Here is a 15,702-nt window from a genome sequence, read left to right as displayed (position 1 = left end):
AATCTCCTTTTTAAATTCTAGAAGATTTTTCTTCCTCCCTCCCTCCCTTCCTCTATCCCTCTCTTCCTCCCTCCCTTCTTTCCTTCCTTCCTTTTGAGAAAAAGTTAATCTTGAAATCTTAGGTCTAGGTCATCCATAATGTGATAGAAGTAATGTGACAGTGATATTTGATGAGATTGAAATAGAAAATATATTAAGTGATTTAACATTGGCTTGGCATTTACCCCATCAATTTTCAAAACTGTGGAGGACTGACCTTCTGAATACTGTGATAGAAGTCTTTCTTTTTAAAATACCTAAGTGATTCACAACGTGATACACTTCTTTTAAAACCAACTAAATAAATCCTTATTTAAGCTTTTTTATATTAACATTTCTTAAGAGTGGTGTTGTCAGGATGTTGTCCCAAATGGCTAATTGACAGTCTTGTTGAATCATGTATAAGCAGCAACAATTTTTGATATTTAGTATTTTAGAAATAGAGGCAGTGCTTATTGGTAGGGGTAGTAACTATAGATGGCAGGATATAATATGATATAATAGCTTTATATCTAATCTTTATATATATTAAATCTTTACTTATAAAGTTGACGCTATTAACTTGCCCTCTTCAGAAGAGTGTTTACATTTTCACAATGGTTGATAAATTTCTATTGAGTCAGCTATTCTCTCTTATCTATTGTAAGACTTCTCATAGTGAGATTGCTCCCCAAGATGGGGGAAACTATGAGGTATTGTTTTCTCTCTGGGAGAAGTAGGATTAACATCACCCATTGTAACTGCTGGGAGAACAGATGATAGCATGTGAATTGTAGTATATAATTCCCAAATACATTTTGACTTATTTCCTTTTCCTTCTAGGTTATTCTTTTGTTTAGATTTTTAAGAAGTAGCAGAATTTAAATTCTTACCCCTTACCTGTTTCTTTAAAGATTTTACAAGTAGTGAATTGACAACCTAACAGCTAAGTGGAGAAAAAGTAAAATTATCATCAGTACTAAATAATTAAAACTTGGCTACTTCCATGATAGAATGTATAATCTGATTACTGTCATAGTTCGTTTATCTGTGTGTGGTTCTTTCCAACTATATTGTGAGTACCACAGTTTTATTTATATTCTTGATTGCGTAGCCCAAGTATAGGGTGTCTCACAGTGTAGGAATTTAGTAAATGTTTATAGAATTTGGTTCAGTAAATAGATCACTTTCAAGACTACATTAACATTTTCAGAATGTGACTATACCATTCATTAAATTGTCTCCCTTGTATATTAACTGATTCCTGGCATTTGTATAAAGTGAGTAACTTATGGTCTTCTAGTAGTTTCTTTCCCTGTAACTTGCCTTTTAACCCTTTACTATAAACACTATTTAGAAGGAAATAGAGTAAATTGAAGCCTCTCGCTATATTTTAAGTGAACAGCCTTATTTTAACTACTCTTGTGTACCACCGTGTTTACAAACCTGTGCTTTTATTTCTAGCATCTCCTCAAGACCCCAGACCCATTAATCAATTAGACATGAATTATCTACTACCCAAACCATGTCCTCTTCTATTCCTTACCTAAGTGAATGTCTCTGATGAGGTGAGATATACGAGGTCTGTCCGGGAAAAGTCCAACCATTGTTAATATAACAAAAATAATTGGGGCCACATCAGTGTAACCTGGCAGCCAAGAAGAGTGGACCAGAATGCACATGCGTGAACAATGATGATGTCACTATACTAGTCAGTGGGGGCGGTAGACGCTGTTGAGTGTGCATGTGTACTACATGGCCGGTTACATTTAAAATGACTGAGTGAGTAGAGCAATGAATCTGCATCACATTTTGCGTTAAGCTTGAGCATTCCTCTGCATAAACTATTTGAATGTTTCTGAATGTCGCAACTATGGGCACCTGGTGATTAGCAGCTTCATCACACAACATGCCTGCTCATGCATCACATCTCTTGCAGAGTTTTTTGACAAAATATCAAATCACCCAGGTAACTCAGCAGCCCTATAGCCCAGATTTGGCATCCTTTGACTTCTGGCTTTTCCTAAAATCAAAAAAAAAAATCACTTTTGAAAGCGCAGAGATTTCAGACCATCGATGAGATTTAGGAGAGTACTATGGGGCTGCTAATGGCAGTTGGGAGAACGGTGTGAGGTCCAAGGCACCTGCTTTGAAGGGGACTGAGGCACCATTGTCCTATGTACAATGTTTCTTTTATCTTCCTCAATATATGTCTATATTTCGTAGTAAATGACTGAATACTTTCTGGACAGACCTCGTGCATCTTTTGTCCATTTGTCTTGTCTAGAAACCACAAATTTGTCAGGGTTATACTTTCCCTTATAGTCCTCATTTAGTTTTAAAATCTTATTCTATTTCTTTTTTTTAAGACTTTATTTGTTTTTAGAAAGAAGGGAAGGGAGGATGAAAGAGAGGGAAAGAAACATTAATGTATGGTTGCCTCTTGCATGCCTCCAACTGGGGACCTGACCTGCAACCCAGACATGTGCCCTTGATGGGAATCAAACCAGTGACCCTTTGGTTGACCCTTTGGTTTGCAGGTGGACACTCAATCCACTGAGCCATACCAGCCAAGACTCTATTCTATTTCTTACAAGCTGTTGTTTCTGCCACTTTCTTTTTGCCCCCACTAGGACAGCTTTCATTCAAATCCCTATCACCTTTTATTGAGATTATTCTCCAGTCTTTCTAAATTGCCTCTCTGTGTTCATAAGTGTATTTTTCCCAGTTTACCTTCCACATTCTTCTGCCATTCCATTGACGACAGTATAAATTCTGGATGCCTCAGGTTGTCCATCTTCCCAACCTTATTTTACACCGTATTCCTGGCATACACTACACTTCAGTAAAACTTCACTATCTGTGGTTTTACAGCCCCCACCCCCTACTATGCTCATACTTATTTACCCCTTATGCTTTTGCATGTTATGTTTCATCTTTCTTAAATGCTGTTCTCCCATAATTTCATAGAACTGTTTCCTTTCATTTTTAAAGACCCCACAAAGCCCATAGCTTCTCTGTAAAACTTCCCTTAGATATCCCCCACCTACTTGGACCATGTCAGTCACTTCTTCCTTTGTTCTGTTTCTGAACCTTGCATTTCTTTTATTGTATGTATAACATATTATAAACATTATAAATTTGTTTGTATATCTACTTCTCCTATTAGGTTTGAAAACAGAGATCTTGCTTCATGAGGTAGGGAGTTTTCATCACAGTTAGCCCAGAGCCTAAGTTATAAGCGGTACTCAATAAATTTTAATTAAACTAAATTATTGATTGAAAGAAAGTTGGTGATTGCACAGCAGGTATAATAGGACAGACTGGATTGTGCTACAGGAATAAAAATGACTTAAATCTCAGTGGATGAACATAGACATTTTCTTTCTTACACACACAGAAGTCCATAGTGAGTCTAATAGTCCTAATCCAGGCTGTTTGCATTTGTGATTCTACTTTCTTAACACGTGGTCTCCCCTTTCACATGGTGGGGAGCGTTGCATAGGTAGCTCATAAATGCTTTAGATTTGAAGCAATACATATCTCTTATGTTTATAGCCCAATGGCAAAACTGGTCATATGGCTCTGCCTATTTGCAAGGGGGCTGTGTAGACCAGCACATAGATACTTAGTACTATATGTCTCTGCCTCACTAATTATAAAAGTCCTTTGCTAGTGACATTATGAGATACTAAACAATGGAAGACATTGTTCCATCTTCAAGGAACTTATGATCTAGTTGGGAAGAAAGAAGAAACAAGACATACAACTTGAGAATTGTTCCTATCAAGGAATACAGCTGGAATACTCCATTTCAGGGCCTTATTTTTAGTTATACATTAATAGGTAATGAGTTCATTTAAAGTATATCATCTGCAGAATTGAGCTAAACTAGAAAACTAACACTAAAGTACTGAGAAGTTGTAAAACAAACAAGTGGAAGGAAGAGATTGCACATGAATTTTGAGGGACAAGACTTACCTGGTACTGAATTTTAGAATTCTGGGTGATCATGTAGTATTTTCCTACTTGGATCTTTAACTGACAAATTAAAAATGCTTTGGTAGTAGCTGGGACTTTTAAAAATATATTGTCCAACAGCACTCTAAAGATACATTTTCTAATATTAAATTTTTGATTGCCTCTTCTTTCTTAACAGGGACATTTTTGAAGAAGATAATTATAGCCCCATCCCTGTTGTTAATGAAGAAGAATACAAAACAGTCATCAGTAAATTTCCCTTTCAAGATCCAGACCTTGAAAAGGTACAAGCTGTTTTTTTTTAAATTATTTTTTATTATGCTATTACAGTTGTCCCAATTTTCCCCTTTTTCTCCCCCACTGCCACACCCTCCACTCCCTCTGGTCATCCCCACACTTTGCTCATGTCCATGGGTCATGTGTTTAAGTTCTTTGGCTCCTCCCTTTCCTATACTGCACTTTACCTCCCCATGGCTATTCTGTAACTGCCTATTTATACTTCTTAATCCCCTCACCTCTTCACTCAAGAATTTTCTTAAAAATCAACTCATGGTATTTATTACTGCATAATATTAACCTGACACTGTAAGTTAGAATGTCTCTATTTTGAGATTTTTTTGTGTGTGTTTCTTAAGAAAATTAATTATGTTTTGTTAAAAGATTATGTTACTACTGCTATTACTATTTTGGTGAAGTTAAGGTGGGACTTTCCTGGGGATACTAGGAACAGTTGTCCCAGACACTAGGTGGATTCTCAGGGCAGGTGTTGCTAACCTTGGGTGGATTCCCAATTAGATATACTAAATGTTGAGTAGATTATAGAATAAGTATATTCTAGGGAAAGAAAGGAGAATTTCTTTGAAATGTCCATCACTGTGGAAGATCTTTTGTGGCTTTTTTTCTAGAAATGTACTTCTACAAAAAATTTATCTTGTTTAAGTAAGAGTGAAGGCAGTACCCACCTGTAGTTTTTCCTTGAAGTAGGAATATGTATTTTTGGAGTCAAGGTGTCTGAATAAAAGGATACAGAAAGGAAATATCCCAGTGCGTAGAGTAATTTGGGTCTACATATGATTGCACATGTGTGTGCATACGCACACACATATACATATTTCAGTATCTCATGGGAAAAGGGTATCATTTCTAATTATTCTCACCTTTTTAATTCTCTATTCTTGTTTTTTTCATACTATTCTTTATTATTTTTCCAGCTCTTTATAATTCATTCATTTTCTCTATTTTTATCCCTTGACAATGAATATAAGTGAATTCTTAGGGAAATGTGTGACTGATGATTGTAATTTTTATGTAATATTTTTATATGTACAAACTAAGCATGTTATGTGTAATAGTGACTGAATATAGGACGAGGTGATGAAATGCATTTCTATGGATTATAGCTAGCACTGCCATTGCATAAACGTAATAGCTGTATTCTAATACACAAAAGACCAAATAATTATTCTAAGTCTGTGTTTTTAAAGCTCCAATCAAAATTGTCCCTGTCAAAAAATGTTACCAGAATATTCCCCATCTCATGGCTTGGTTTTGTTTTGTTTTGGTTACTGATAATAAAGCTAATTCAGGCTGTGGTATCTCCATAAAGAGTACTGGATTGGTCTGGGTTCACATGTCAGCTCTGCCTGTGGTTTATTATGGGCAAGTGACTTACTTTATTTGGGAATTTGTGACTTACCTGTCAAGCAAGGAGGTTGAACTAAATAATTTGTAATGCTCCTTCTAATTACACTAAAGTATTCTATTGTAACTAGGTTTATAGTTAAAAGAAAGTTTGACTTAACTTGTAGGGTGCTTCCAAAATATATAGTAGGATTAAACTTATTAGCAGTTTTTGTCATTGGTCCATATATTACTTATCATTAAAAAGAAAAACTAAGGTAAAGGCTACTTGGAAAATTTAAATTGGACAGCTTAAAAAGAAATCCCCAAAATTATTTAGTAATAGTCTCTTGATTGTTTGTGTGTGTGTATATTTATTTTTTTCCTATTTTAAGTATATTTTTCAATTAGAACTATTAGGAAAGATGTAAAACTGTCAAATGACTTGAGTTATTATTTTCAGTGTAAATTATGCATGGGAAAGAGTAAGACTGAACATATATGCAAAAATCAGTCTTTTTTCAGGTAGCTGTGATAGTTTGATCAGAGCCTTTTGACTAAAATAAAAATATATTCATACTGTTTTTAATGTCATTAAAAGAAGTTCTTCAAGCTGCAATGTCTTCCAGATGTTTAGTATTACATTCATTATTTGCAAAGCTAAATTGTATCTGAGTTAGCGCTTACAGTATTATCAGGTGATTTTAAAGAATAGCAATTCTTTAGTTGATTTTTATAGTATTCCTAATGGAGCCTCTAAATTTGGAAAGGTTGAACCTATCAGTTTTGGAGAAACACTGCTTTCTGTGAATGCTTTCACTAGCAGCTGGTTGTAAGTTTCCTTATGTTGAAGGTATTTAACACATTTGTCCATTCAAATATTTGTTTTCACTTACTACATAGTTAGTAGTAACTGTGCTACATGCTAGTTTTCAGTTTCTGCTGTCAAGGAGCTTCTAGTCAACAGGAAATGACAATTCATAGAAGCCGGCACTGCTCAAAATAGAGGAAGCAGCATGCAGAAAGGCTATATAATTCTGTAGTATAAAGTACAAAGTTGATAAAGTACAAGAAATGAAGATGAAGAAATGAAGACAAAGTAGAAATGGCCAGACTATACTACCTCTTTTTAAGCAGTGTTAGAGAGGGAGCTACAGTTACAGAGCGAAACGGGTCTTTCACATGGTGCCGTGATGTAAAACCCAACAAATAATGTTGAGGAAACAGGTCTTTATTTACAGTATTCCAACTTGGGGAGGGCAGTGTGAACTTCAGCTCAGAGCCCTGTTCTCCCACGGGACCCAGCACTTCCCTTGCTCCTCAAAAAGCTGTAAGCCAAAAACATGCCCAGAAGTTCCCCATCTCTTATCTATCAGCTGTCTCCTTCAGGATCTGGGGTACGATGTCATCAGCCTCCGTATAACAGTCCAGGAAAACATGTGCCGTGTTGCACTGGATCACGCATGGTTCTCTCTGCCCTTTCAAAGCTGTGTCGACCTCTTTCCTTCTAAAACCGCATGGTGCTCTCTTTCTACCTCCTTGCAAACCACATGGTTCTCTCTCTGCAAATAGCTGTCGCCTTATTTTTAAATTCCTTACTGCGGCCTGTGATGCAGTGGGCAGGGTAACTGGTTCTAACCATTTGCAGAATCTTCCGCAGGCCCTGGAAGCTCTTTCCTCACCATTCTATGGTCAAAACCCCTCCTATCTCCTTGGGGCCTTGGAAGAACCAAAGCCACCTGCATAACTAAGGTACTGGCTACCAGCCATAGATATGCAAAGGCATCTTGAAAGCTGTCCCTTTCCCTCATTCCCAAACCGCAGGCTCTGGGGATTTGGGGGACCCTACTCTGTAACACTATGAGAAGTTTCCATGGAATTTTAAGTAGTAAAAACATAATCAGATTTGTGCTTTTCAGTGTAAATTATGAGTGAGAAAGAATAAGACTAACATGCAAAAATCAATCTTTTTGCAGATAATTTGGCTAAAATAAGAACATACTCATATTCTGTCTTTAATGTCATTAAAATAAATTCTTATAGCTGAAGTATCTTCCAAATAGATCTCTCTGGCTAGTGTGTGGAGAATGGATTAGAGAAGAGTAGACTATTGACAGGGAGACCAGTTAGGGGGTGCTTGCCATTTTCTTGATAAGAGAGATTGATGACTTGAGTGAGAGTTATGGCCATGGAATTTAAGAGATGTTTAGGAGGTGGGAACAAATAGGAGTTGGTGATCATTTGCATATGAGAGATGACAAAGCTAGAGGGTTATGTACTATACCCAGGTTTCTGCTTTGGACAGTGGTAACATTCACTAAGTATGACACACAAGAGGAGCAGATTTAGAAAGAATGGACAATAATTACACTTTTGGATCTATCGAGTTTGTCTTGAATACAACCAAAAACTGGTATGCAGCCATGGGTGTTAAAGCCAAATGAGGTGTCCAAGTGGTGATTAGATACACAGATTTGGACCTCAGGAGAAAGATTTGGCCTGATTTTACAGATTTGGGAGATTTGGCATGTGCATTGTGGTTGAAGTCATGAGAGTAGACAAGATCATAAGGACTGTATGTGGTAAGAAGATGTAGGATAGACTCTAAAGCATAGCAATAATTATGGGATGGCTAGAGGAGGAAATATAGAGAAGGTAGAGAAATAAGAGGAAAACCAGTGTGGGGACATGGTTACCAAGGGCGGAAAGATCATTTAAGAAGCAGGACAGATATTTCAGGCAGTTAACAGTAGAAGTCAGATGCAGCCTCAACTATCTTGAAGGACAGCAGAAGCAGCAGCAGCAGCAGGAGATCTGCCAGTGTCAGGCTGAGCAGGAGGATGGAGACAGGTACAGGGTGGGGCTGGAAGACTCATGTGACAAAGTGCCAGGTGGTTGGCAGGGAAACCAAATGAGAAAAGATACGATGCAGACAAAGAAAAATTCCAAGCTTCTGGGACTTGGGGCCATCCTTCCAAAAGAGAGAAAAGATGGGGTCAGAATTCTGTCTGACCATGGGCTTCCCAGCCCCAAATCAAGCTGAATCCATTCTTAGCTTCATTGTATTTTCTCTCCCTGCCTCCCCAAGTAATTATTGTTAACTCTTCAAAGTGAGCCTTGTTCTGCTTTCTGTATGTCATGGAGAAGAAAGGCCTCCTTTCTTTCCAGCCAAATTACTTCTTTAGCATCTTCCCAATCTCCATTTCCACACCACAGACACACACACACACACACACACACACACACACACACACACACACACAATATTAGTCTCCTCAGAATTTTGATGTCTCAGAAGCTCTCATAGGAAAAGTTATGAGGTTGTCAAGTCTCCACTGGAAAGGACACTTCGTGAGGGCAGTGACATTATCTGTCTTGTTCACCATTGTGTCTCTAGCACCTAGAAATGTGCCTGACACATGGTAGGTGATCAACAAAAATCTGACAGTAAATGAATGGCTACATAGTTTGAGTGAAAAGAAACAGGTTGCTTCAAAATAAAGAGGGAGGAAGCCTGAGGGGGGGGGGGGGATAAGAAGCAGGACAGAGCCAGCTGTGTCAGATACTTTAGATAAATCAGGTAACATGAGAGTTGGAAAAGTCCATTGGATTTAACATTTACAAGGTCATTAGTGACCACGGTGAGAGTACTTTCACTACTATAACTAGGTTGCAATGAATGTGGAGATAGAAGTGTATATTAGACTTCAGAATGTATAAATACGGGGCTTTTGTTAAAAATCTTGGAGAGAATTTGCCTTTTGGAAACCGAGTATTTGCTTATGGATGTTGGCTGATGAAGCAGTTTAACCAAGAAGCACATTGTAAACCATTGGCTGTGTACCAGTATTTGATGATATACTGGTTAGAAAACTGTTGTAAGGTGTTCTAGGAGTTATGGAATGAAATGGATACCTTCTTGAATTGGTATCAATCCTTCAATGAGGGTCAGCGAAGGGAGTCTTAGAATTGTTTGATGACTCTGAGCTAGGGAGTTGGTCCATAACTTTCATGGCCAACTTGACTCTTGGATTATGGATGCAGAGAAGCAGACAGCTGACAGCTAGACATCTTCTGCAGGATAGTTATCAGAACATACAGTAGTATTGATATATGCTTTCTCTGCTTGTTGGAATTCTAACAATATGATTTAAGAAACAGGTGAATTGCTACATTATTTTATTCAGAAATATTTTGCTTTCCTTTAAAATCTCAAAAATAATGTAAAAATATAAAAGTTAACTTTGAGATGCAGGTATTTACTATTAATTCAAATGTGCAGTCAATTTAATTTTTACTTTTTTAGGTGATTAGGACATCTTTTTCTGAAATTTTGAAAACATTAACTTTTTCTTTCTACAGCAGTCTTTCCCAAAGAAATTCCCCATGTCTCAGTCAGTGCCTCATATTTATATTCAAGTTAAAGAATTTATTTATGCCAGCCTTAAATTTTCGGAGTCACTACACCGGAGGTAAGTTTACTAATAAGAAATATATCCTTGTCATAGTTATTTTTATGAAACATTAACACTTGATTTCTAGGCCATTACTTTTTAATGAATTATCTCATTGGAAAGTCTATCATATTTTAGTGATATATAGGGTTAAGTTGCTATAAATCTGATATATATATATTTTACTTTTTCTTATGTAAATCTTTAAACATACTTAAAAGGGGAAGTAATAGGAGAGGAAACCCTTATATTCTCAGCATCTAGATTTAACAGTAATAAACATTTTGCCGTCCTTTTTTTTTTTTTTTTTTTTGCTGAAGTATTTTAAAGCAAATAATAAAATTTTACCCCTAAATATTTCAATATGTGTTTCTAAAGTCAATAGGAATATGTCATTGTTTACCCACTTATAATTAACACTGTTACAAAATATCAGTGCCTTAGTCCATATCAATATTTTTTTGGTTGTCCCCAAAATGTCTTTTTATAGTTGGTATATTTGAATCAGTGTCCAGATGTTAAATATGTTGTTAAATATGTTTAACCAGTATCCTTTTTTTTCCCCCTTTAATTGTTGAGTTCTTATTTACTTTAATTTTTTTTTTGCTTAGGTTACCAGTAGCCAAACAGTATCTCTTTTTTATCTATGTCACTGAGTTGTCAAAAGCCGATCTTTTTGTTAGTTTTGTTTTTCTCAAATAGGCTTAAAGTTAGGATTCATACAAAATTATAGAATTAATAAGGAGTGCTATAGCAAATTGGTATCATATTCAGTAATGAAGTGCAGCACAGCAACTGTTGGTAGTTATAGCCAACTTGAATTTATAAACAAGAAAATACCATTTATTTGGTATAATGAAAGGAATATCCTACATTTATGGAAATAGGAAATATGGTATTATCCCTGTTTTGATAATAAGGAAACTGAGGCTCAAAGACATAGGGAACAACTTGATTTACATATGAATGGGCTCGAATTTGTTTATACATTCTCAGATAGAGTCTGGTTATAGTTAGCTTTGAAAACAGTAATTCATGCATTCATCTGTTATCAATTTCTGGCATTTAAAAGGTGAATGTTGTCAATTTTTTCCTTCTGTCTTTGATGAAAATATTAGTCACTTTTGTTAGTTCAGTACCCAGTTGTCTAGTTAACTTTCTGTGACCATGTTATTCACTCAACAAAGCTTTTATGCTTATATTTTAAAAATTTATGCTTTACTAAATTAATTGGTTATTTTCATTTTGTTAGAGTAATACAGAATACAGTGACAGTGTAGTTAATTACTATATATGTAAATCTAATTTTATTCTAGATTATTAGATTTCTGACATATATTTTTATTTAAAATCTTTACATCTGTGCCCTAAAATTGAGTTATTAGAGTTGCTTTGTTTTTTTATTTGTCATTGAAGAGTTATGGAAAAATCACTTTCTGTGTTTAAAGCTTTTTTATTATGTTTAAACATATTTTGGAGTTAAATTTTTTAGAACTAGAAGATACATAAGAGCTTTTATAAGCACAAATGTTTGGGTTTCTTTTTATATATGAATAAAAGCAGGGCCAGAGAATGAAGCAACTATGAATAGGCGCCAAAGTCTGCTATGTAGTTGTAGAGGAAACATCTGGACCTGATATGATGTTTAAGAACTTTTCAGTTTGCATAAGAGGTTAAACTGTAATATATTTTAGGAGTTTTACTGTATATTAAGATGTAATTACTGTGAGTTTTTTTTAAAAATCAGGAAGAGTAAAATTAAAGGGCAAGGAGGTAAGGGAAAAATTGCTCAGTTAGGTTAAAAACCTCATGGGGAAAATACTGGTTATTGTCAGGTACAAATAGGACAATAGGTACTGATAGATTTTCTTTCTTTGCTTTTACTTATGAAGGAAAAAGCACTCACTGCCTCAGCATTCAAGGGAGTTCAGGGAAATTAAAAGACAGATATTATCTTATCATGATAGATTATCAATTTCTCCCTCTCATTTGCAAATATTTTACCTGAAAAGAATGTTGTACAGATGTCTTTAACATAATTTGAGTGTGTCAGAAAAGAAACTAGAGGAGTTGGCAGCCACCTCCTTTTTATAAGGGTGAGTACATTGCTTGTTTGGGGACACTGTTGACACAGAGTTTGATACCAAGTCACCCTGAAGCCCTACTGGTGGTACATTCCCTAGGAAGTCTTGATTTTAGATATAAAGAACCAAAGGGAAATATTCCCCTCAGGTCTGCCAGAATTAGGGTTGACAGAAATTGAAAAGAGTGCCTGCATTAAAATGGAGAACACTAGAGTAGCAGTGAGAAGTACCTATGTTTTATCAAATTTTGCTCTATTTGCATTTTTAAAATAAATATAAACCAGTAAATATTTGTGCTTTGTAGATTTGTAGTATTTTAATAAAATAAAAAGTTTAAAAATTTTAACCTGTGTGTAAGGCAGTGGTTCTCAACTGGGGTAATTTTACTCCCCAAGGGACATTCGGGGATGTGTAGAGGCATTTTGGGTTGTCACAGCTAGGGGGAGGGGTGCTATTTGCATCTAGTGTGTAGAGGCCAGGGATGCTGTTCTAAACATCCTTCAATGCACATAGGACAGCCCCCACTACAAACCATTACCTATTCTAAAATGTCAGTGATGCTGAGACTGAGAAAACTTGGTTTAAAGACAGTTTAAGAGTTTTGATAGTGAAGTTATATACAAGAAATCATTATTAAATTGAAAGCCTAGTGGTTAGGAGAAAATAATAAACTTTTTAGTGCTAGCCTAGGAATCTTTTAAGATGTTTAGAAACACCATAGTTTTTTGTTCTTTTTTAATGTGCAGCATTTTAAAACTAGTGTAAGGCAATTAAATATAGTTCTTTGAATCTTTTAAAAATCTCAATGGAAATAGATGTCTTAGTTATATTCAAATTAAATCTAATAATTATGTGTGGGAAGAACTCACATCAATTTGCATTTTAACAGTAATTTTGTCTATAATTGTGTATGAAGTGTCTTTGAAAGTGACTGTCCCATAATGGAGTCATAACTTAAGAATAATTTTATTCTCTAATACTAAGTACCATATGGTTTTACTGTAATGGTTAATTGAATACATTTAAATTATGCCATAAATAAATATTCTACTTTATTGAAATATTTCTTTTGTGAAATTAAATTGTATGGAAATTTTTGATTTAACAAATATGGGTGATTGTAATTTATTTAAAGATACAAAGGATTGAGGTGGAGCAAATTATTTTACTAAATTTTATCAAATTATTTAGGAGACTGACTAACTGCATGTACCCTGATAGAAAGCTTAGTAATATTAACTTCTGTTTTCAGCTCAACAGAAATAGATGATATGCTTAGAAAATCTACAAATCTGCTGCTGACCAGAACACTGAATAGCTGTTTACTGAACCTTATTAGAAAACCTCATATAGGTTTGACAGAGGTAAGTTTATAACCATATGTTTCATATATGAAACAATTATTATAAGTTAAGTTATTGTTGAATATCATCCTGTAAAACTAGCTTTCTAGTTCAAATAAAAGCATCAGTGTGAATTTAAGCAATGTGAAGGAAAAGAGTTTTACATGGGGAATAGATACAGTATCCCCTTATTTACGGTTTTAGTCACCTGTGGTCAACCACAGTTTGAAAATATTAAATGGGAAATTTCAGAAATAAACAATTCATAAGTTTTAAATTGCGCGCTGTTTTGTGTAGCATGATGAAATCTCATGCTGCCCCACCTGGAACATGAATCATCCTTTGTCCAGCACATTCTCGCTGTATATGCCACCTGCCCTTAGTTACTCAGTAGCCAGCTTAGTTATCAAAACAGCTATCATGATATCACAGTGCTTGTGTTCAAGTAACCTTTATTGTACTTGATAATGGCCCCAAAGTGCAAGAGCAGTGATACTAGCAATTTGCATATGCCAAAGAGAAGCTGCAAAGTGCTTCTTTTAAGTGAAAAGGTAAGAGTGTTTGAATTGAGGAAAGAAAAAAAAATTGTATGCTGAGGTTGCTAAGCTTGTAGGAACCAGTCTTCTGTCTGTGAAATTATGAAGAAGGAAAAAGAAATCCTGCTAGTTTTGTTGCACCTCAAACTGCAAAAGTTGAGGCCACAATGCTTGATAAGTTAAGATGGAAAAGGAATTAAATTTATGGATGGAAGACATGAAGAGAAAATGTGTTGTGCTAGAAAGTATTGAACGTATAAGACGACTTCAGCAAGAGACTCCCTGAAACAAATGACCACATCACATTCACATAACTTTTATTACAGTATATTGTCATAATTGTTCTATTTTATTATATCCGATGTTAATCTCTTTTTGCACCTAATTTATAAAGTAAACTTTATCACAGATATCTATGTACAGGAAAAAATAGAGTATGCATAGTGTTCAGTACTATTTATGGCTTCAGGAATCCAGTGGCGTGTTGGTATGTATGCTCTGCAAATCAGGGACAACTAGTGTAGTTGAAGGTGTTGGAACATATATGTAGGTTTTTGATTGCCAGACCTTACATGAAGAATGAAAATACTCACTTTTTTTACTTGGTAAATGTAAAAAATTTGAAAAAGCACTTTGAAACATTATTTTAAATTAATTGGCAGTTAGACTCTTGGTTATTTTATTTTTTAATGATAGCATTCATAAGCAGTATTTGTAGCAGGCTTTTGAAATCAGATAATCAGTTGTATCCTGTAATGCTATAATTATGCATAAGTGGTACAGTTACTAGAAGTACTAACCCCGTTTTTAAAGATCAGATATCTTCTTGTACATGTAACATGCATTTTACTGGATATATTTCGTATTTTCTAGCTAGTGCAGATCATCATAAACACAACACACCTGGAACAAGCTTGCAAATACCTTGAGGACTTTATAACTAACATTACAAATATTTCTCAAGAAACTGTTCATACCACAAGACTTTATGGACTTTCTACCTTTAAGGTATGTAAAAAAAATCTGACCAAAGTTTTTATTTCAATCACTGCAAGCAAACTTAAAAATTAAAGAAAAATTTTATTATAGACAAGAGTTCATTATATTCTTAACAAATTAGAGGTAATCATTGTCAGCGATGAGCAGATAAATGTCAGTTCCTTTTTGACATTTTAAACATCTTATTAATATGGAGAAAAGTGTATTGATTTTCTACAGCTATGTTATATTTTGTTTATGTTTTGAAGACTTCCATTGATGTTGAATTGGTCTCATTGGATTTTGATTAATGTCTTACAGATCAACAAATAATTTTTTATATAATGTGTATATATGTGTGTGTGTGGAAATTAAAAATGTAAGATCAGTTAGGTTAAGTGTAAGATTGGCTTTACATCCTTAATTGGCACTGATCTGAAGAAAAGTAACTATCTTATTACAGGTTATTAAAGCCCTGCTTTTATCTGTTTGTATCATTAAATACTTTCATAAATTTGTTTTATGAGCTGTTTTATTATTTTATTGATTTGGGGTCATATAGATGTGACATTGGCATAATCTTATCATATAAATCACTTTGCATTGAGTATTTTTCTAAACAAATATAAAACACTTACTGAACCCTTAGCTGTAAAATGCACTTGCTAATTTAACCACATAGCCCATT

The 15,702-nt window shown here is 34.8% G+C and overlaps 1 protein-coding gene across 1 annotated transcript in view; it reads left to right on the top strand.

Moving 5' to 3' along the window:
* The window catches only part of EXOC6 (exocyst complex component 6), a 170,666-nt gene that overhangs the window by 69,812 nt on the left and 85,152 nt on the right, over positions 1 to 15,702 (top strand). The window contains exons 14-17 of the mRNA XM_090277960.1: positions 4,178 to 4,283; positions 9,982 to 10,091; positions 13,410 to 13,521; positions 14,910 to 15,044. Coding sequence (XP_090134086.1) covers positions 4,178 to 4,283; positions 9,982 to 10,091; positions 13,410 to 13,521; positions 14,910 to 15,044 — 463 coding nt within the window. The remainder of the gene's footprint in view (positions 1 to 4,177; positions 4,284 to 9,981; positions 10,092 to 13,409; positions 13,522 to 14,909; positions 15,045 to 15,702) is intronic.

Source organism: Furipterus horrens, unplaced genomic scaffold (genome assembly GCF_987537825.1).
Source record: "Furipterus horrens unplaced genomic scaffold, mFurHor1.1.pri manual_scaffold_5, whole genome shotgun sequence".
In the NCBI taxonomy this organism is placed as follows: domain Eukaryota; kingdom Metazoa; phylum Chordata; class Mammalia; order Chiroptera; family Furipteridae; genus Furipterus; species Furipterus horrens.
The sequence above is the reverse complement of the archived record's forward strand: the minus strand, read 5'-3'. Positions and strand labels throughout refer to the sequence as shown.